The following is a 23401-nucleotide window of genomic DNA, read 5'->3' as shown; positions in this document are numbered from 1 at the left end:
GATACAAGGTTCAGATAATCATGAGCTAGCTATGCTGGCCTTCAGCAACAACGTCACAAAAATTTAAGGAGTCTTACAATCATTATCTCTTTCTAAAAATCAGCACATAGAAAGAACTTAAGTTCTTGGAAATGTTCATGAAGCAATAAAAGCTGATGACACGATCACAAAAACTGGTTGGGTGAAAAGTATGATGAGCTAAATTAAAACAACTTATAATGGGAGAATCTAATTAACAGATAGTCTTTATTAATAGAAATTTAGCTTCTTAACACTATGGGATTCATTCATCTCAAAGCAAATTAGCAGAGTAAACCATTACCAGACAGGAACAATTTTGGATTTTTCTTTACTTAAGATATGGGATGTCAATGCTGGGAACAGGACATGCTTTTCTGCTCTGATGTGCAGTGTTTCCATCGAGCACTCAGAGCCAATATGGAACTCATTGTTTAAACAAGTGGGTTAACTCCACTTTTAAGAACTAAAGGGTGAAAGAATCCGTGCCTCTGGTAACTTCAATGAAAAATCAGAAATACAAATTTTAAATTAACTTCTACTTTTTTTCTGAAAATAGAAATTTTTAACCCTCAAATGAATAAAAGATGCATAAACTTGTCCCAGTGTTCAAAATAATGGGAGCCTGAAGCTGTTCTTTAAATATGTCAAATGGGGATAATTACATATGTATTTTTCTTCCTGAAGTGCTTTTTAAAGCAGACTCGTGCAAATCATGTTTTTCCAATTCACCTTGTTAGACTTCTATTAGAAGTCGAAGCTGCGTTTTGTGTACTCATTCCAGATTGTTCTCCTGTCTTGCCCATATCTGCGTCTGCTTCCAAAGTCTCTACAGAATGAACTGATTCAGTGGCAGTTCCCGTTCCTTGTGCATCAGTTTGACCCATGTTATGGAGCACAGATTCTGGCTGTGGTTGTGCAGAGTTCATATCAACTGATAAATTGCATGTTAGTTCAGGTTGTAAGCTTTTTTCAGAAACACAAGGAGAAGGTATAGTTCTTGAAAGTTTTGGAGTGTTTTTGCTTTTAGCAGGGAGGCTGATCTCAGGATTGCATGTACTTCTCTTTGTAGAAATATTAGGTTTCACAGTGAGTTTACCTAGAAAGATTAAAAACACAAGTTGAAATAAATTAGTGTGGTAACTTGTGACCACAATAACGGTAGTCAAATACATTGTTTAAAGAAAGGATTTTCTTTGAAGTTTAACAATAATAACTCAGCAGAACAGTAAGCACAGTAATAAGTATGAAAACAGGAACACCCGTCTTGTTTGTAGAACATTCTTGCAGACTGAGATGCCCGCCCAAAACCCAGACATGCTCAGAACCCTCAACAGCAGCTAGTAAAACAAATACATCAGAGAAATGGCTTCAAAGAACACACAAAATGATATTCTGTAACAAGTGGGAAAGAACTTCATTTCTTAAACAAAGGATTGAAAACACAAGGATGATTCTGCATTCTAAACTGTGCAAAACATTGCATAACAGATTCACAATATTAAATATCATAAAATGACCATAAAATTTGTGATGCATTCTGAATAGCAACAGAAATCAATAAACCACGAATGAAATAGGCAGCTATGAATATGTAGTGAAAATTCCTTTAGAGTGAGGACTAAGATGAGCAAAAATAATTTGAAAAAATTATTGAATAAAGTGGGAGATTCTCCAATTGTTTAAAAAATGCAGAGGAAATGACAAGAATGAAGACTTCTTAATTCAATATTTTGTTTCATTTATTGCTTAAATGGACCAAGTGAGATATGTAAGTAATCTTGTTCATTATTTGGAAACATTATGAAACAAAACACTGTAAAATTAGCCATGTACCTCTTCTTATCTGTGGACCAGACTTTTTCATTTCTTCAGCAGATACAGAATATACAATAGCTGTTGTTTCAACAGGAGCAGGGTCGACAACATTATCCAGGGGAGTAGGTGTAAAGCCTTCAGTGGATTCTGATGGAAGATTCATTTGAGCTGCACCTTTTCAGGAACAATTCAAAACACGTTCAAAATTGGTCATGCTTAGTTAAATATAAATATGGACACAGACAAACTTGAATAGAGTGCCAGCAGTTTGTAATTTAATCCCCACAAATGTATTGTGGTAGAATTTCAGCTTTGAGTACAAACAAACTGGCTACAAATTGTGTTTCTTTTTCAAAATGAAGTTAAAGTGAGGGAGCACTTCGAGTTTGGTGAAAATTTGAAAAATATATATTACTCAGATGAAATGCATAAAGCATCTGGAATTAGCACCTCGACGTACGTCAGGCACAGGGCAGAAGAAAACCATCTCACTTTCTTAATGGATTCCACCCCAGTTCCATTAATCTCAACAGGTGCATAAATTAAATTATTGAAGAAGTTTTAAGAGAATAAAATCTATTCAATAATCTCAAGTATTTTCACAAGACTTTGAGAAGTCAGGCTGGTATTCAGCCACAGAGTCAGCCATAACAATCCCATCTCTTTTCCATTTCTAGCATTAGGAAGATAAAATGCAAATATGGATACTGTTACTAACTAGCATTCATAAATACTGTCATTAAAATACTTGGAGTGGAGAGGACCTCCAAGAAGATCCTGCATATCAACACAGATATCAAGTTTCTACAAAGATTAAAATATTTGATATAAAAATAATTGATTTACCATAATTTCTCAAGACATTACTTGCTGCAGTTGCTGGATATTCCTGTGCAAAAAACAATAAAGAATTAGAATACTAAAGAGCTGTTAGGGGCACTAAATTCATATTAAATAAATTATTGCAGCATATGACAATCGTGTACCTAACTTGTTCTGCACTTGCACTCGGGTTCTTGAAGGGACAGATTAGTTTGACATTTTGTGTATTTCACCCTGTGGACCTAGAATCACAGAACCCCTAAAGTGCAGAAGGAGGTCATTCAGCCCAGCGAGTCTGCACTGACTCTAACAGAGTGTCTTACCCTGACCCACTCCCTCACCTTACCTTCATAATCCTGCATATCCACCATGGCTAATCCATCTAATTTAGACATCTTGGGATACTTACTAAAATAAACAATTTTAATGATCAAGAAAATAATCACAAATCAGTATGGAGAAGCATAATTTTCTTTCACCATGCCTGGTAGCTGATCAAGTATAGTTCAAGTGAAAGAATCTGGAACGTCATAATTGATTAATTATTTTTTCTCTTTTACCAGCGCTCAAGGGCCCTTCTTGGTTGGGTATTCCTATGGAAGAAGGAACTCTGCAGCTAATTACTTAGAGATTTGCTGTCCAAGTTAAAATTGCTGGGATATCAGAGGGTAATAACATTGGGCAAAGGAGAAGTGCCAAAGAAGCAGATTTACTTTATTGCGAAGCTCAATCTCCTGGTCTGAGGTACACCAAGTTGGGGCAGGAATGAGACTGAATGGGGCTGTAGTATGGGTGTAGAGCAGGATTGCACAAACTGTGGGAAAAAGAGTGACTGCCCTTAATATCAAAACAGCATTTAATTGAATGTGGCACCCAGGAGCCTTAACAAATCTTGTCAGTGAATGAATACATCTTTTGTTAAATCAGGGGTAAAACTCTCCACCAATTGCAGTCATAATAAAGGCAAACAAACGTGGTTGTTAGAAGCCAATGATCTTGGTCCCAGGACATCATTGCTGGAGTTCCTCAAGATAATGCCCTAGATCCAAAAATCTACAGGTGATTCACCAATGATCTTCACTCTATCAGAAAGATAGAAGTGGTGAAACTTACTGATTATTGTAGTTTTCAGTACCACTTGCAACTCCTCAGATACTGGAGCAGTTTCTGGGCACATGCAGCAAGACCTGGACAATAATGGGAAAATAATGGCAAGTAGCATACTCACCACAAAGTGCCAGGCAATGACCACCCCCAAAAAGAGAATCTAATCATCTCCCCCTTGACATGCAATGGCATGTCCATTTTAAATTTATACCATCATCAACAGACAACCAGAAACTTAACTTAAATACCGTGGCTGCATTTAGAATTCTGTAGCAAGTAACTCACTTCCTGACCCCCCAGAGTCTGTCCATCACAAGTCACAAGTCAGGAGTATGATGGAAAACTCTGCACCCATCTGGATGATTGTGGCTCCTATGCTCAGGGAGCTCAACACCATCCAAGGAAAAGCATTCCACTTGATCTGCACCTCATCTGTCACCCTAAATATTCTCTCACTCCACAGTGGTTGCAATGTGTACCATCTACAAGATATTCTGCAGCAAGTCCCCAAGTTTCCTCTAACCCCGCAACCTCTACAACCTAGAAGGACCTTGCATGCTTAGAACAATATCACTGTTCCTCCAATGTTGCTGAACTCACTCCCTAACAGCACTGAGAGAGTACCTACGCCACATGAATTGTAGCAATTGTGAAAGCAGCTCATCACCACCTTTCTCAAGGACAGTTAGAGATGGGCAAGAAATGCTGACCTTGCCAGTGATGTTCACATTCTGTTAATGAATAAAAAGAGTAATTCAACTTTGATGCTGATGGTGTAGGCATACAGGCCAATTAACCATTTTCACAGCAGCAGAGGCATAAATAGAGACTGAACGAAGGAGAAAAACAACTAACGAGTTGAAAAATTTTGGAGTGAATTTGACCAGGCATTTTAATGGTGCCAGTAGATCTGCTTCATACATTGCATCCATGAACCATAATACTGATCTAATCGAACCTGCAAGCCTTCAGAGTCAAAAGATTTGGAGGAGATGATGGTATTGTAGTAATGTCGATGGATTAGTAATCCAGAGGCCCAGGTTAACGCTCTGCGAACATGGGTTCAAATCCCACCATGGCAGCTGGTGAAATTTATATCTAATTAATAAATCTGGGATTTAAAACCGTTCTCAGTAATGGTGACCATGAAACTGCCATTGATTGTAGTAGAGATCCACCTGAATCACTAAGGTCCTTTAGGGAAGGAAATCTGCCATCCTTATGTGACCCCAAACCCACAGTAATGTAGCTGCGCTATGAAGCCACTCAGTTACAGGGTAATTAGGAATGAGCAATACGGCCTTGTCAGCGATGCACACATCTCATGAAATAACTTAAAAATGAATGGGGGGAAAAAAGCACCTACCTCAAGTGATGTGCAGGTAACTAAACTTGACTGAATAGTTTCATCAGTTGGTGGTACCTTTTCTACTGATTCCCGATTGATTGGTACGATTGTTGGACTCTTAGCAGGAAAATCTTGATCATCTTTAAAACTGTGCGCTTTCCTTTTTCTATCCATTTGTCCTCTGCAAGAGCCTGGCTTATTTAAACTCCATTGTTGTAGAATACTTTCTGTAAATGGTGCTGATTCGGACACAGTGTGTACTGTAGTTGCCTGCATTGATGGCTCAGAGCTGCATGCAGGAGCATAACTATTAAAATAAGAATGAATACTTAATTTATGTACATATTTTGTTGAAATGTTTTCACATTAAGGTAAGGGATATTAATGCTGAATGTTGGAACATTGTCAGTCGCCAGCATGAAGCACGTGCAACTTGGTTATAGCACAGCAGGTGCAAGGTAAAAGTTCATTGCTCTGACAAAATGGACCATGGTCACAACATTAGGGTGACACATACTGCACTAGAATAAAGTTATTCACTTCTCATACCCAACATGGCCACTCTTATGGATCTGCAGATTTAGAATCAGATATTTAACCATGCCTATTAAAACAAAAAATGTTGGAAATACTCAGCAGGTCTGGCAGTAACTGTGATGAGTGAAACAGAGTTAATGTTTCAGGTCAATGACTTCCCAACAAGTTCATCTCAACTACCTGGAAGGTTAATTCTATTTCTCTCTCCACAGATGCTGTCAGATTTGCTGAGTATTTGCAGCTCTCATTATGTTTATTTCAGATCTGTAATATCCATGACATTTTGTTTTCATATCAGAGTGCAGATAAAAACCATTCAAATTTGCTACATCTGTATGAGTTCTTTACTAAAGCAATCCAAAATTAATCCCACTGCCCTCTATTCTTCCGTTAGTACTATATAAATAAAGTTTCCTTTCATGGTTCTATGCCCAATTGGAAGCAGACTGTCATTGCCCAATCTCACTTCACGTAGGATACTGACAGCCTAGAGGGAGAAGGAGCTACTGCCCTCAACACAAAGCTGAACATTCATTGAATCTAAACAGTTTTGCTAACCCATGCCATCTTCAGTGTTGGTAATAAGAATGCCCCTTCAATTGATGTAGAAATTAAAATATGTATAATATCCACTTTAAATCAGATAATTGAAAAGAACTGTAACCTGGAATATTAATTATGACAGAAGAGTCTGATTAATCAATGAAACAAAGTAAAGATAGCTATTTTTCAAGAGATTAAACCTCACTAAGGTTTACATATATATATAACCGAGTCATTGAAGGAAGACTTGAGCCAAGAATAGGTGCTTCCATACTGGAAGGGTGATAAATTCAGCTCTCATCCATCGTCTTTAAGTATCTATCGATTCTATTTACCAGAAATTTTCCACATGTATATTTTTAAGTATTACATTTAAATAATTTTGTCATGAAACTTTAAACTCAATTCTACTGCAAGTTCAAATTATATCTCAAGCCTGAAAATACAGGACTTGCCTCACAGACTCAGTAACTTCAACATTTTCCGTTGACAAGGGCAGAACTGGTTCAGCAACTGTCAAGGTGTCTTCTGAAACAGGGAAGGAGGAAGTGGAAGATGCATTGTAATCCATTAAAGAGGAGGCTGGGATCTCAACTAGAGTTAATACGAATGTCTCTTCATTTGAACTTCCAAATGCCAGCATGTGCTCTAAAACAGAAGTAACAACACAACCACAGAGAATTTAAATTCAAAGTGCAAAATGAAAAAAGCCATGAGCGATTTGGAATTGGCCTAGCTGTAGTTTTTGAAAAGGGCCACAATGAGATATTAGTGATATAATGAGCTACAATCATACAGTTACATACCTGTCAACCTAGCCAGACCTGACCCACAGATAAAATAATAAAAGCATACATTTTGCCATCCTGATTCACTTAAGAATCACATCACCCTGAGTATTTGTCTGAAAACACAGGCTGCCTTGAGAAGACTTAATACAAGACAATCCTAATTGCACAAATCGTTCATCCAAAAACCTCTTGTTTTTTTTGTTTTTATTGTTATTGACCATTTTAAACATTAAGCGCACGATGTCTAGGGATATGATTGGAATGACTACTGGGCCAAAAATTTGAGAAATTAACATTCAAACTAGTGCTCGAGCAACGTGATTAGTGTATCCCACAGAAAACAAATATGGATAAAATTAATAGATAGAAAATCATGGAATCCAAATTCCCAATACATGCGCCAATGAGTGAACCTCTAAACTTTAAATATATTTTTATAAAATTAACCCTATTCAGCAAAAAGCTTAGCAGGAAGGAAAAGCAAAATAGATAACATATTAATTATGGACATGGAATGCCATTTAGTTGATCTATTCAGAACAATCCGAATGTCTCCCCATTGTAGTATCAAACTGATTATTAAATCATTCAATGATTTTTGCCTCCATAATTCTATGCCTTTATGTGACAAACAATTTGCTGATAACAGCCCTAAATTTGACTTTGACTGGTTTGACTTTGTTCATCAGGATCCAAAGTAGTCTCCACAACCAGTTTTAATTGTCGATGTAGATGAGCCTAGTTTTTTACCTCACCCAAGAGATTACATGGTTTTAATGTGCAGTGGGATGTGGTGTGTAAAATAATTTGAAATACTTCACAATTACATGACACAGGTTGGATGGACCAGTATTCTTGTTGTACACTCGTGAAATTGTAATTTATTTTTCCATACCCTTCACTTATACATCACTATATGATCAAAGCTAAGAGATCAAGCTTACCCATCTTCCTACTTGGCTCACAATCATAATACTAATGATTAGCTGTGTGATCGGAGAACGCCTCTATCCTACCCCCATTAGATTCATGAGATCTTTCACATCCACCAAGAGATCAATTAAGACCTCAGTTTAATGTTTTATCCAGCAAACTGAATGTCAGGCATCACACTCCCTCACCACTTTTGCAGACTTAATCATACAGAGGTAGCATCAGCCTATCCTATATATTCAAATCATGAGTGGGTCTTAAATGGCCAGTTGATTCAGGGATGAGCAAAAACTCCAACACAAGCATCCAAAAACATTAGTTAATATACACTGTATTACATTAAACATAATCTACACTTAATGATCAATTAAGGCTGCAATATTCAGAGCTCCAATATTATTCACAGATCAGGAAAGAGTTTATATAATGCAACTGTATGGTAATTTAGTGATCATATTACTGGACCAGAAAGTGAGAATTTGAGTGTTCAAATCTCATATGGCAGTTTAAGAATTTGAATTCAGTTTTATAAAAATTTGGAAAAGGAGCTGACATCAGTAAAACTGACCATGAAGCTGTCAATGTGCCAAAGTTATAACAAGTTCAATTTGGGAAGGAACCACCATCCTGACCTGATCTGGCCTACTGGTGACTCCAGTACCTGACCAACATATATACTCTTAACTTTCCTATGAAGTGGCACAGCAACCCACCCTGTAGTTAACAATTGGAACAAACATGGATTGCAGCGGTTTGAGTATTTCTTAGGGAAACTAGAATTAGACAATAAATACCAGCCTTGCCACTTACATCCATATAATGATTTATTTTTGAACAAAATTGTATGTAGCTCTCTTTCAATTAACTACAGATTCCATATTTAGGTTCAAATAGTAAACATACTAGGGTGAGAATAGAAAATCAGTTTTTTAAAACTTCTGTCCAGCTTACCTGAGTTTTCTTCAGGTCTGTTCAAAGTCTCCTGCTGTTCTAAATTTTGAGCTTCTATGACATCAATCTGTAAAAATCAAATTTTAAAGAGAGATTGCAACAAAACAATTCCATGTTGTACCTTTGTCTGGTTGTGTCTTAGTTGCAGGTAACAAAACACATTTCTTAATTTTTGTAACCCAACCAAGGGGTACCTGGAAAGCTGGAAAATCTAAACACTGTCCTGTTATTGTTTCTCAGCATCAAAGCACAAAAATTCACAAAGGTTTGATTCTCCATCGGTTCAGCACAAATTTTTAAGTGTTGGAAGTGTCACACTGAGGACTGCAGATTCCACTTCACTGGGATATCCATTCCAAAGTATTTTCTGAACTTCAAGCAGATGCAGATTTTAATTTTCACAGGTCACCAGTCTACATTCTCACATCCAAATGCTGGGCTTAAACTCTATCAGCCAAAGGACTGAGATTACCATTAGTTTCACAAAAGCTCCTCTCTACTCAATCTATTTTAAAATTTGCAAAAGTTTTCTTACAACTGTGCAGTCTAGAAAATGTCAAATATAACCGTGGTCACTGTTTTATTGTAATCTTTAATAATAAATCATAGAACACTACAGTGCAGAAAGAGGCCCTTCGGCCCATCGAGTCTGCACTGAACATTATCCCACCCAGGCCCTACCCCCCTATCCCTACTAATCCCTCTAACCTATGCATCCCTGGACACGAAGGGGCAATTTCTTAGCATGGCCAATCAACCTAACCCGTACATTTTTGGACTGTGGGAGGAAACCGGAGTACCTGGAGGAAACCCACGCAGACATGAGGAGGACATGCAAACACCACACAGACAGTAACCCCAGCTGGGAATCGATCCCAGGACCCTGGAGCTGTGAAGCAGCAGGGCTAATCTCTGTGCTACCGTGCCACCCTATATAGATATATAAGCTTCTCCAAGATCCACCAGATGTACAAAAGGAGGGAATGCTTGGCCCAAGAGTGCTCAACACTAACTCAGACATAAGACCATAAGACAAAGGAGCAGAATTAGGCCACTCAGCCCAAGAAGTCTGCTCCACCATTCAATCATGATTGATACTTCTCTCATCCCCACCATGAGGTCTCATGGCATCAGGTCAAACATGGGCTGCTGATTATCACCTACTGCCCACCATCCTCCCTCCGGTGATGTATCAGTCTTCAATGATGAATACCACTTGGAAGAAGCAGTGTGGGAAGTAAGGGAACAGAATGCAATCTGGGTAGGAGAGTTCAAACGTCCATTACTATGTCTGGTTCAGTACTGCCATTACTGATCAAGCTGGCTGCTCCAAAAGGACATATCTGCTATACTGGGCTTGCAGCAGGTGGTGAAAGAACCAATACAAGGGGAAAACCTACTTGGCTTCATCCTCACTAATCTACTTGTCAAAGATGCATCTGTCCATAATGGTGTTAATAACAATGGCCAATGCTCAGTTCCTGTGGACTGGGTCCCATTTTTATGCTGCAAACACCCTCCATCATATTTTTTAATTACTCATTCTTTCACAGAATGTGGACATCACTGGCTAAGCCAACATTTGTTACTCATTCTTAATTGCCTTTGAGAAGATGGTGGTGACCAGCCTTCTTAAGGTGATGCAGTCCATCTGTATAGTTCCAAATATGTAACCATAAGGAACCACGCAAATATATTCTATCACATCACCATCATTACTAAACGAGATAGATAAATAGATCTAGCAGCTCAAAACTGAGAACCTTTGATGTACCGTGAATCATCAACAGCAATTACAATCCATAACCTTGCAACCTGGCACATTCCTCACTCTTCTACTGCTATCAAGCCAGGGCACCAATTCTGATTCAATGCGGCATGCAGAAAAGCATGAAAACAAGATGCCGTCCTGGTGAAGCTAAAACAGCTAATCAGCGGAAGCAACTTCCTATTGCCAGAGTTAAGTAATCCCACAATCAATGGATCAGAGTAAGGCACTACAGTCTAGTCATATCCAGTTGTGTATAATGATAAACCAATAGGAAGAGGCAACTCAGTTTTGGAGCAAGCAAGGGGACAGATTAAGGATTTACTCAGTCCACTCTGCACATTGGCTTTGTGACTTTGAGAAATGAATAAATTAGTTCACTTGTTTATTTAGTGATGTTAAATGGCTATTTCAGAGGTCGCTACCATTGCAGCTGGCAGCCCTCAGTCATTAATTTATTCCATGTGATATCAAGAAACAGCTAGATACAGTAAAGGTTATGAGCCATGACAACAACCCGCTGCATTCTTAACACTTGTACTCAAGAACAAGCCATGCAGCTAGTCAGGCTCTTCCAGCACAGTTACAACATTGCCATCTACCCAACAAAATGAAAAGTTGCTCAAGTATGCCTGCCCATGAAAAGCAAGTCAAATCAATTAATGCCCCATCAGCCAATTTTCAATAATCAACAAAGTGATGAAAAGCCCCATCAAGCAACACTTATTCATTAATAATCTCTCATCAATACTCGGTTTGGATTCCACCAGGTCTGCTTGACTCCAGGCTTCATTACAGCTTTCCAAGGCAAGGTAAGAGTGTCCTGAGCAGCCAGGCAGCATTTGGCTGAGGATGACTGCAAGTAGCCCAAGTAAAATTGAAGTCAATGGGAATCGGGGGAAAGTTCTCCACTGAATGAAGTCATATCAAAGGAAAATGATTCTGGTTGTTAAAAGCCAATCATCCAGGCTCAGGACATCACTGAAGGAGTTCCTTAGGCCCAATCATTTCCAACAACTTCATAAATGAATTTTTCTTCCATCTGAAGACAGTTCAGTTCCATTCACAATTCCTCAGATAATGAAGCAACATGTGCCCACACACATTAATGCCTGCATAAACTTCAGGATTCAGCCAATAAAGGAAAGTAGCATTTGCGCCATTCAGGTGCCATGCAATGGCTACCTCCAACAAGAGCCTAGCTATCTCTATTTAACATATAGCAGCTTTGCCATTGCTGAATATGCCATTTACAACATTCTTGGGCCACAACTGACAAGAAACTTAATAGGTCAGCTACATAAATACTACAGCTACAACAGCAAGTCAAAAGCTGGGTATACTATAGGGAGCACCTTCTGACTCCCTCAAGATATTCCAACATCAACTTGGTCAAAATCAAGAATGTGATGGAATATTCTCCACTTGCCTGGATGAGTACAACTCCGAAAACACTAAGTTCAACATCATCCAGGAAAGGTTTGCTCAACATTCCATCCACTACCAGCTCAGCAAAGCTGCATGGTGTACCATCTACAAAATGCATTGCAGCAAATCTCCAAGACTTTCTTGACAAAACCTTCCAAACCTATAACCTCTACTACCTAGGACACATGCAACAGTTTCCTTAATTTGAAATCTATTCTCTTGATTGTTGCTGGGTCTAAATCCTGGAACTCTGCCCCAAATCGCATGTAGGAGTACTTTCATCACACAGACTGCAGTTCAAGAGGCAGCCACCTCCTCAAGAGCAATTAGGCTATAAAGGATGTCTTTCCTAGGTACACCCACATTCCTTGAATTAACTGAAAAAAAACTAATTTTTAAATAGACTGAGTGTTAGTTTTGCAAGACATAATATTTACCTTTTGGGAGTGATCAACATATAAAACTTCTGTATTCATTTCTGGCGTCTCTGTGGACAGCCCTACATCAGCAATCTCATGTGGGCTTGTTGTGGATTGTGTGAAGCATGCAGCAGAGGGAAGTCCAACTTGTGTTTCCTGACTTTGATTTGTTGTCTGTGGTTGATCATGTTCTGGAAGCTCTCTGAAGAAAAGTTGGATGAGTATGAAGACACAAAACTAATATGTACATCAATATGTTCTATTTCACAAAAATATTCCTTAGATTTGTGCTATATTGTCCTGGTGCAGGTATCAAAACAACACACCCAGACAACACATTAAATATTATAAGGTTATCCTCTTTTACCTGTCACTCCAATGGTCAGTTCCAGCATCTAAATGCTTAGTTCTACTCAATTGCTCTTCATCTTCCACACATGTATCTTGTTGCTCAGGTATTGATAACTGTACATCCACATGCTGAGCCTTATCATCCAGATGTTCAGTCCTACTCAGTTGCTGTCTATGTCCCATACATTTATCTTGTTGCTCAGGTATTGATAACTGTACATTCACATGCTGAGCCTCATCATCCAGAAGCTCAGCCCTACTCAGTTGCTGTCTATGTCCCATAGATTTAGCTTGCTGTTCAGGTATTGATAACTGAACATTCACATGCTGAGACTCATCATCCAGGTGCTCAGCCTTACTCAACTGCTCTTCATCTTCCACCTGTTTGTCTTGTTGCTCAGGTATAGATAACTGTACACTCACGTGCCGAGCCTCATCATCTAGATGTTCAGTCCTACTCAGTTGCTGTCTACGTCCTATACATTTATCTTGATGCTCAGGTATTGATAACTGTACACCCACATGCTGAGCTTCATCAATGAGATGTTCAGTCCTACTCAATTGCTTTCCACGTCCCATGCATTCGTCTCGTTGCTCAGGTATTGGTAAACTTTCACAGAGCTGCACAGTCTGCATTTGTTCTTTATTTCCCACAAAGTTGTCTTGTTCGTCAGGTATTGATACCATATCATTTGTTTGCTCAGCTGAAACTTGCTCCATGGTCAGGTTTGGTTCATCACCTTCCACTGTGACCAGATGCAAGTTGTCATCAAAATTCACTTCTGTTTCATTACCTGCAAGCAACAATCATAAACTGTTACTATTTCCCTGCACCAACATTTTCTATGCTGGAAATACTGCCAGGAACATTATTTAAAAGCAGTAAAAATCATGTAAAGTTCCACGTTTATTCCTTTTAGACTTGGAAAAAGCACTGTATCGGTCTAATTTTAAATTTAAAAGCAATCATTTCAATTCCTTAATTTGCTTAGCTGCCTTAGAATTGCTTTACATCATAAATGAAACCGACAACTATAAATAAGTAATGCTAACTTTTTAAAAAATTGCTAGCGGTATCAGATTACACTTGAAGATAATTTGTACTTAAAAAAATTCATCAGTGTAGTAATTCACACCAATCTTTAAATCGCTGTTAACTTATACGTCACTATATTCAACTATACACACCATGGTAGCAAAGAGTCAGTAGTGTCTCAGACCAACAAGTTTCTACCTAGTTAACATCAAAGTTTTGTTTTAAAGAATCGTCATTGGCTCATGTCTATTTTCCTTACCATGTTTTCGCTTCTGCGATGTTGTTCCAGATGGTTCGACAGAGTTCTGCATTGTTCTATCCTGTGTCCCTGAACAAAGCTTTTCCGCATGGCTTCTAGAAGTGGATTTCCTGAGGTTGGGTTTTGGTTTTAGAAACCTGGATCTTCTTGGGGCTCTGCCTGTCTGTGAACTATCAGACTGCTCATTGGCTGAGGAGCTACTAAAATAATAAAGATCCCTTTTAGTATAAGCTCAAATGAAAATATATTTAAGTTATCACTCACAACAGATCTTGGGCAGGAAATTGAAATTGAGGCAGAAGAGTAGCCATGATTGTATTGAATGGTGCAGCATGCTCATATGGTTTACTCCAACTCCTATTTCTTTTATTCTTAATGTCAAAAAACAGGAAAAAAGGATAAAGGTAGAACAAGAAATTATCGTGACACCAAGCTTGAGTTCAAAATGCATGAATGCTTGACACCAAGCTTGAATTCAAATTAAAGAAAGGAGGACCAATGATGATGGGATTTCAATAATTTTGAGATCTAGGGAAAGAATAGGTGAAAGCAGAAGCAGACACAAGACAAAAAAAGGAAGGAAAGCTTTGAAACAGCACGTGATATGTCTATTTTCCATCATTTCAGATTTAATACGAATTTCTAAATCGAATTCTAGTTATTGACATACCAGTACATTAATCCTTTTAAATGTCTGAGTTATAGATTGGAGTATGTGAAAAAAGTTTGAAGAAGCACTAAACAACTTATGGAAAAAATAACTTATCCTTTCCTACCACAAGGTTAGTGAGCTCACCTAAAGCTGGCATTGCAAAAATCTTCTTTTGAAAGAGAATTTTCTTTGTCCAATCCAGCCTTCTGATCCTTCTCTGTGGGAACACTCTGCTCACCAAGCGTGCTAGATTCAGTGTGTAAATCAGGAGCAGTATCACCGACTACAACCTGCATGGAAGGAGGATCACTACCGAGGTCAGTTGCCTGCTCCACATTCTTCTGATCTACACATCTTACATCAGTGTATACAGCATCCTGTAAACCATCATTAGCCTCTGCATTCTGGTCGTCCTCTTCTAAAGAGACAATAACACAAGACGTTTAAAATTAACGTAACTGCAAGAGATGAACTGCTTTGCAGTTTGTGTGTAGTGACATCATAAACACATTCTTTTGGAATGCATTTGCAATGTTGCCACATACAACAACCAGAGCAACTCTTATTACCAATTGCTTACATTGAATACAAGTTGGTTGTTTGTTAGAGTCAAATATTTATTAAAATCTTTGCTCAGTCTACAAGTTAAAACACTTCATAAGCACTCAATCATTCCAGCCCTAAAATAACTTTAGTGACAAAAATTCTCAAAGTAAGATGCACTGTCATTATTGTGTAATGTAATCAAAAATACCTTTCTTGACCCGTTGGCAGCACAATGGTTAGCATTATTGCCTCACAGTGCCAGGGACCCGGGTTCGATTCCCGGCTTGGGTCACCATCTGTGTGGAGTTTGCATGTTCTCCTCGTGTCTGTGTGGGTTCCCTCTGGGTGTTTTGGTTTCCTCCCACAGTCTGAATGACATGCTGGTTAGGTGCATTGGCCATGCTAAAATTCTCCCTCAAGCGTCAGAGTTTGGCAACTGGAGGATTTTCACAGTAACGTCATTGCAGTGTTAATGTAAGCCTTCTTGTGACGATAATAAAAAACTTTTTAGCTTAAAACTATGAAAATCCTTTGCTCAAAGTATTCATAAACAATATTTTCCAAGCTGTTTATCAGGATGTTCGATAGAAAATTAAATCACGTTTCACTGTGCAGTTTTTGGAGGCACTAAACAGAATATACATGATGATGCTATAAAAAATAGCAACAGCATTGATCAATGAGGATAAAGCATGCCACTAATAAAAAACACTGGTACCAAAAATACATTGTTTTAGTTCAGGGCTTCCCAAACTGGTTTCCGCAGAACATTGGGTTTAACGTAAGGATGTAAGAACTAGGAGTAGGAGTAGGCCATCTGGCCCCTCGAACCTGCTCTGCCATTCAATAAGATCATGGCTGATCTTTTTGTGGACTCAGCTCCACCTATCCACCTGCTCACCATAACCCTTAATTCCTTTACTGTTCAAAAATTTATCTATCCTTGCCTTAAAAGCATTCAGTGAGGTAGCCTCCACTGCTTCACTGAGCAGGGAATTCCACAGATTCACAACCCTTTGTGTGAAGAAGTTCCTCCTCAACTCAGTCCTAAATCTGCTTCCCCTTATTTTGAGGCTACGCCTCCTAGTTCCAGTTTCACCCACCATCAGAAACAACTTCCCTGCTTCTATTTTATCTATTCCCTTCATAATTTTATGTTTCTATAAAATCTCCTCTCATTCCTCTGCATTCCAACGAGTATAATCCAACTCAGTTTACTCAGTCTCTCCTCATAAGCCAATCCTCTCAATTCCAGAATCAGCTGAGTGAATCTCCTCTGCACCCTCTCCAGCGCCAGTATATCCTTTCTCAAATAAGCAGACTAAAACTGTACACGACATTCCAGGTATGGCCTCACCAGCACCTTATACAGCTGCAACATAATCTCATTGTTTTTAAACTCCATCCCTGTAGCAATGAAGGACAAAATTCCATTTGTCTTCTTAATTACCTGTTGCATCTGCAAACCAACTCCTTAAGATTCCTGCACAAGGATACCCAGGGTCCCTTTGCACAGCAGCATATTGCAATTTTTTACCATTTAAATAATAGTGCATTTTGCTGTTATTCCTATCAAAATGGATGACCTCTCATCTGCCAGACCCTCGCCCACTCATTTAGATTATCAATATCCGTTTGCAGACTTTCAGCATCCTCTGCACACTTTGCTCTTCCACCCATCTTAGTGTCATCTGCGAATTTTGACACACTACACTTGGTCTCCAACTCCAAATCATCTGTGTAAATCATAAACAATTGCAGCCTCAACACTGATCCCTGAGGCACAGCACTAGTCACTGATTGCCAGCCAGAAGAACAGCCATTTACCCCCACTCTTTGCTTTCTGTTGGTTAACCAATCCTCTATCCACGTTACATTACCCGTAACACCGTGCACCTTTATCTTATGTAGCAGTCTTTGGTGCGGCACCTTGTCAAATGCCTCTGGAAATCCAGATACACCACATCCACAGGCTCCCCATTGTCCACTGCACATGTAATGTTCTCAAAGAATTCCATCAAATTAGTCAAACGTGATCTGCCCTTCATGAACCCATGCTGCGATTTACCAATGGGACAATTTATAGCCAGATGTCTTGCTATATCTTTCTTGATGATAGATTCAAGCATATTTCCTACTACAGAAGTAATGCTAACCAGCCTATTGGACGCATCCAGGATTTCCACAATAGTGGAGGTATAAAATTTGAAAAATGCTATAATGTGCCCTGTCTATTCAGAGGCTGGTTTCTCCCTGCACTGGCCATTCATAGGCTCACTAGTGAACACATGAGCAGCCAATGCAGTAAGAAGCCTATGTGTGTTAGTCTCTGATACAGAATCCAGCTCTCCAGCAGCACTCCTAACATTAAATAAATTAGCAAGCAAAAAATTCAGTATCAATCTTCCTATTAAAAATGAGAAATGTTTAAGACATAATACTTTTTAAATAAGTGAACTTTTAAATTATAATAAATGAACATAAACAAAAACAAAAGACTTCAAATGAATGCTTTTCAGGGGTTCAAACAGTTCTGTGGTCTGAAAGGTTTTGGAAACCCTGCTCTGGTTTATAACCTTTATGCATGTAAAAAAAATTAGTGTTAAGGAATACATTCAATTCTGAAAGCTATGACAGGACAGGTCAAAACAGCTAAAGTATAAATCGATTTCTGTGTGCTTAGAAATCATAGGAACGGAAAGGAGATCTGGGAAGGCTGCTCTCACTCTCTCAGTTGCAGTCCTGTTGCAGGATCTGAGGAACTAAAGTGAGTTGATGTTTACCAAAGACAGATGGCTAAGACCAACCTCTGAAATCAATCAGCCCGTGGATGGAAACCAACTGTGGTCCTTAGGTACTGTGTTCAGAGGGGTTAAGGTCCTCAGGAGGACAGGAAAGGCATGTGTTAATTCCACATTCTGACTTTCCCTGTATCCTCCAATACAAATTATCAGATCAACATACCTTTTAGCACCATTAACTTCTCACTGTCCAGGCAACTCTTCAAATCACCACTGAACAGCCAACACTTGCAAACCCACTCCCCTTACCTTTGTGCTATCCCTTTCATATGTCCCATAGTCATCCTCAGTAAATGTTGTCTTACTCTCCTCTCCATACCATCTGTTGCATCACTTATAACTCTTTCTCTCCTTACAAGAAAGGGATTGAGCGAACCTCAGAAAGAACCACAGAGCTGGGAGGTGGGGATCTCAGTGAAACTCACCAACAACGTGTGACCACGTGGTCCACCAGGAAGGAGTTTTTGTTCCAGAAGGCTACAAAAATCAGCAACAACTTGGCATGAATGCCCAAGACACTTGAGGCATTGGTGATGTCACATCGAGAAGGCTGAACATTTGCCAAGACCACACTGGGGATTTTACCTCCTTCCAGATAAAGTTTAGTCTGTCTTTTATGCTCCGTGGAACAGCACATGGCTGAGAAGCAGCTCATGCTGCTGCGTGTTCCTCCTGTTGTTGCTCCTTTTGTTCCTCATCAAGTGCAAAGTAACAATGCATGAGCTGCTCCCATGCAACAGTGAAGACGGACCAGCTGGAAAGCGCAGATCAAGGTGAGTGAAAGGCAAGGTAGGTCAATTGACTTCTGAACATGCTTTCAGAAGTGCTGCGAGCACTAGCCTTTTGCTTGAGCGTGGCTGCAACTATTCAGCAATGAGGCTTCCCAGCATTTCACAGAAGCACCCTTCACAATTCTCTAACCTGGTTGACCATACATCTCAGGGAACCAATGAGCATCGTTTAATGACATGAAAGCCAGAATTTTGGGTTAAATCCTGTTAGTTGTTTCCTTGAGTATCATAATTACTTAACCAACAGCTCCACGTGTTTTTTTTTTCTATAAACCTGAGTTAAATCCAACCAAATCACCAGGCAGCTAAAATGATGACTCTTAATCTTAGTTAAGATGGCAGTTAAATTACAAAGAAGTGTTGCTTCTACATTATATTATTTGAATAAACAGACACTGTGATTCATTTATGTATCATTATTCTGGTCATTTATTGAGCTAATTGTTTTATTAAAAAAACACATTATTCTGAAAGAGAACATACAGGTGTGTTACTGCAGAAGTGGAACAGAAAAGGAAGACATCTTTTATTGTTACAGAACTGTATCTCAAACTAAACACAATGAAGCTGCATTTAAAACCAGATATGGTCTAATATCCATCTGTCATTTTCATCTGGTATAAACTGCACAATTTATAACTTAACTGTTCATATTCAGTGCTCAAAAGCATGCAGAAACTTAGACTCACCTGACCCTTCTGAATATGAGCACCATGAATTAAATGAAAGTGAATTACAACTAGTCAGTGCAGCTTTTGCGATTTCTGCACTGTCACCTTCAGCGCAACTTTATTGAAAAAATAGCATGAACATCATATGAAGCAGAGAAGCATTATTTTTGCAACAAGTTAACATATCTAATCATTGCATAAAAGAGGAAGTTTAATTAGTGATTTATCTCAGATAAATAAATAGACAACAGTGTTTGAAAAAGAGCCAAATTCCTTGCCTCAGAACCATGTGCACAAGAGATTATTCTCCCCAGAGCAAAAATCATTGTTTGGCAAACTTATGGTCTTAGCTATTATAAGGGAAGATTAAGATATGGACAACCCTCAGCCACATCCATATTCTATTGTTATCATTTGAGTTAAGGTATGGGCTCCGTTATTGATTAAGGCAGCTTGCTGAGCTTAGGAGTCACCTATACTAAAGCATCAACACTGAAAATGAACATTTAATATTGTAAAATAACATTGTATTACAGATAATAGGCTGATATTCGTGCAACATCCTCTCCAAGTCCACAGTTGAGAGGGTTGGCTTATGAAGAGAGATTGAGTAGACTGGAACGTTACCCATTGGAATTTAGAAGAATGAGGGGGGATCTTATAGAAACATATAAAATTATGAAGGGAATAGATAAGATAGAAGCAAGGAGGTTGTTTCCACTGGTGGGTGAAACCAGGACTAGAGGGTGAAACCAGGACTAGAGGGTATAGCCTCAAAATAAGGGAGTGCAAATTTAGGACTGAGTTGAGGAGGAACGGCTTCACCTAAAGGGCTGTGAATCTGTGGAATTCCCTGCCCAGTGAAGCAGTTAAGGCTACCTCATTAAATGTTTTTAAGGCAAAGGTAAATAGATTTTTGAACAATAAAGAAATTAAGGGTTATGGTGAGCAGGTGGGTAAGTAGAACTGAGTTTACAAAAAGATCAGTCACGATTTTATTGAATGGCAGAGCAGGCTCAAGGGGCCAAACAGCCTACTTCTGCTTCTAATTCTTTTGTTTAAGTCGCACACCATCCCAACATGAAACAATATTGCTATTCCTTCACAGTCAGTCAGGACCCCGAAACTTCTTTCCTAACTGCACAGTGGTTGTACCTACATCAACTGGACTGCAGCAGTTCAATAGAGCAACTCATCACCATCTACTCAAGGACTATTAAGGATGAGCAACAAACGTGGCCTTGCCAGCAACACCCCCATGCCGTAAAACAATTTTTAAAATTCACTATTACAATAGGAGCTCCCTGATAGCTAGCCAAAAATCAGTCCTGACACATCATTAGGATTAAGCCACAGTAGCAGATAATGTAGGAGAGAAAGTATCGAGTGTGGATAAAAGTTGGTTTCAAAGAGAGCAAAAAAATACAAAATACAGATCAAGTTTAAAATTGGTTACAAATTCAGGTATTAAATGGCATAAATTTACAAAGGGTAGAAGTGAATTTAGATATGATGATACAACAATAATCTCTTCCTCAATGTCAACAAAAGGAGATTGTCATCGACTTTAGGAAGCATAAAGGAGAACATGCCCCTGTTTACATCAATGGAGAAGAAGTAGAAAGGGTTGAGAGCTTCAAGTTTTTAGGTGTCCAGATCACCAACCTGTCCTGGTCCCCCCATGCTGACACAATAGTTAAGAAAGCCCACCAACACCTCTACCTTCTTAGAAGACTAAGGAAATTTGGCGCATCAGCTATGACACTCACCAACTTTTACAAATGCACCATAGAAAGCATTCTTTTTGGTTGTATCACAGCTTGATATGGCTCCTGCTCCACCCAAAACTGCAAGGAACTAAAGAACGTGAACGTAGCCCACACAAACCAGCCTCCCATCCACTGACTGTCTACACTTCTCGCTGCCTCAGCAAAGCAGCCAGCATAATTAAGGACTCCACGCACCCCGATCGTTCTCTCTTCCACCTTCTTCCATCGGGAAGAAGATACAAAAGTCTGAGATCACGTACCAACTGACTCAAGAACAATTTCTTCCCTGCTGCTATCAGACTTTTGAATAGACCTACCTTGCATTTAGTTGATTTTTCTCTACACCCTAGCTATGACTGTAACACTACATTCTGCACTCTCTCATTTCCTTCTCTATGAACAGTATGCTTTGTCTGTCGAGCAGGCAAGAAGTAATACTTTTCACTGTATGTTAATACACGTGACAATAATAAATCAAACCAAATATTCAGAGATCTGGTTATAATAGAATAAATAAGATGTAGCAGAGGATATTCTCATGTCTACTGGTCAACTGGGAGTTCAAATAAAGATACAGAGAAATGCCCAAACATCTGCATGGCAAACTGAAGTAATCGATAAAGATTATTCAATGATGATTTATGATATGAATGTTGATTGGAAAAAAGTGCTCAAAATTAATCAATACTCTCCTTACCTTGACTTGCACTTTCACTTCCAATTTCAATAACTTCCTGTAAAAAGATGATTTCAAAGTTCATGTTCTGATAAATTAAATTTACCATTTAAAATTTAAAGTTTAATTAATTCACAGATTCCCAACAGTACAGAAGGAACCAATCTGGTCCATTGAGTCTGTACCAACCACAATCCCTATTCCCATAATCCTCATTTACCCTGCTAATTCCCCTGACACTAGGGTCAATTTAGCATGGTCATATCTTTGGACTGTGGGAGGAAACCCATGTGGACACAGGGAGAAAGTGCAAACTCCACACAGACAGTGACTGAGGCTGGAATTGAAACTGAGAGGCAGCAGTGCTAACCACTGCACCACCACGCTGCTTTCCACTTTAATTTGTACTTTAGTTAACTTCATATGGAGCACTTAAGTACCTGATATTGCAATGTACGGTAGACAACATTAATGCATAACGTAGAATGTTACCAATTCTTGAGGGGCAGTACAGATAAATATAAATTTAAATGATCAATACATCAAAATTTACCAACTAATGTATTTAGATATTTTGCATATTTAAAAGCATCAAATTTTATCCACAAATATGTATTTGTGCTTTCAATTTGAACTCAAATATGGAACACACAGTAATTATTAGAATACTGATTACGCTGATATTGAATATGAGCGGTGATTCTCCCAGCCCACTGCACTGCTCAAGTAGCAAAGCGGGCTGGGAGACATCAGCAGTGGCCGTTTCCCTGGGGATTTACTCCTGCTCCCCACCAACAGGGAACTGGCGGCCTGACACTTCTGGAGGGAATAGAGGCCCTCCAGGAAGTCAGAGGTAAGGGGAGTGCCCTTTGGGCATTGCCCAAGCAGAACCTCAGCACTACCCACTGGGCAGACAGTGCCAAGGGGGTGAAGCCTAATGGAGGGGTCTTGCTGCCACTCCACATTGGGATCACTGGCAGAGGGAGGGAAGAGACTGGTGTTTGGGGTGTTGGTCATCTGAACAGAGGGGGTGGTGGTGGTGAGATCACGGCTGGCCCAGGAAGCTCTGGGAGACCTGCGAACGGGGAGGGTGGGAGGTTCAGAAGGCCAGCGATGGGTGGGTTGCGGGGCTGACCACAACTGGGAGGCCAGCAATGCAGGGCCACTGCGCTGCACCGATCTCCATGCTGATAGATCGGCGCATGCATTGTAGCCCGCTTCAGTGCTATGCTGCCAGCCTCCTGGGCAGGAATAGACCCCACCCACAGATTTCCAGAGTGTATCACACTGCGGTATTCTATGCAACACAGAGTGTCGGAGATTCATTCTGGGAACCACGCTGGAAAAAACCAGTGGCACTTACTCC

General features: G+C 39.4%; 1 protein-coding gene across 3 annotated transcripts in view; it reads right to left on the bottom strand.

Moving 5' to 3' along the window:
* LOC145343199 (uncharacterized) overlaps positions 1-23401 on the bottom strand; it is a 66780-nt gene that overhangs the window by 7121 nt on the left and 36258 nt on the right. For 2 of the 3 annotated variants that reach the window (XM_080189230.1, XM_080189232.1), the window contains 11 exons: positions 22057-22093; positions 14926-15199; positions 14130-14329; positions 12851-13628; positions 12502-12685; positions 8869-8935; positions 6649-6841; positions 5132-5420; positions 2683-2725; positions 1855-2010; positions 751-1117 (listed from right to left, as the gene is read on the bottom strand). In XM_080189230.1, coding sequence (XP_080045356.1) covers positions 751-1117; positions 1855-2010; positions 2683-2725; positions 5132-5420; positions 6649-6841; positions 8869-8935; positions 12502-12685; positions 12851-13628; positions 14130-14329; positions 14926-15199; positions 22057-22093 — 2588 coding nt within the window. The remainder of the gene's footprint in view (positions 1-750; positions 1118-1854; positions 2011-2682; positions 2726-5131; positions 5421-6648; positions 6842-8868; positions 8936-12501; positions 12686-12850; positions 13629-14129; positions 14330-14925; positions 15200-22056; positions 22094-23401) is intronic. The other variant, XM_080189231.1, reaches the window with a different exon arrangement.

The sequence above is a fragment of the Carcharhinus amblyrhynchos genome, chromosome 5, assembly GCF_965287045.1.
Source record: "Carcharhinus amblyrhynchos chromosome 5, sCarAmb.v2.hapA, whole genome shotgun sequence".
Classification (NCBI taxonomy): Eukaryota; Metazoa; Chordata; class Chondrichthyes; order Carcharhiniformes; family Carcharhinidae; genus Carcharhinus; species Carcharhinus amblyrhynchos.
This window is presented reverse-complemented; position numbering and strand designations above follow the sequence as displayed.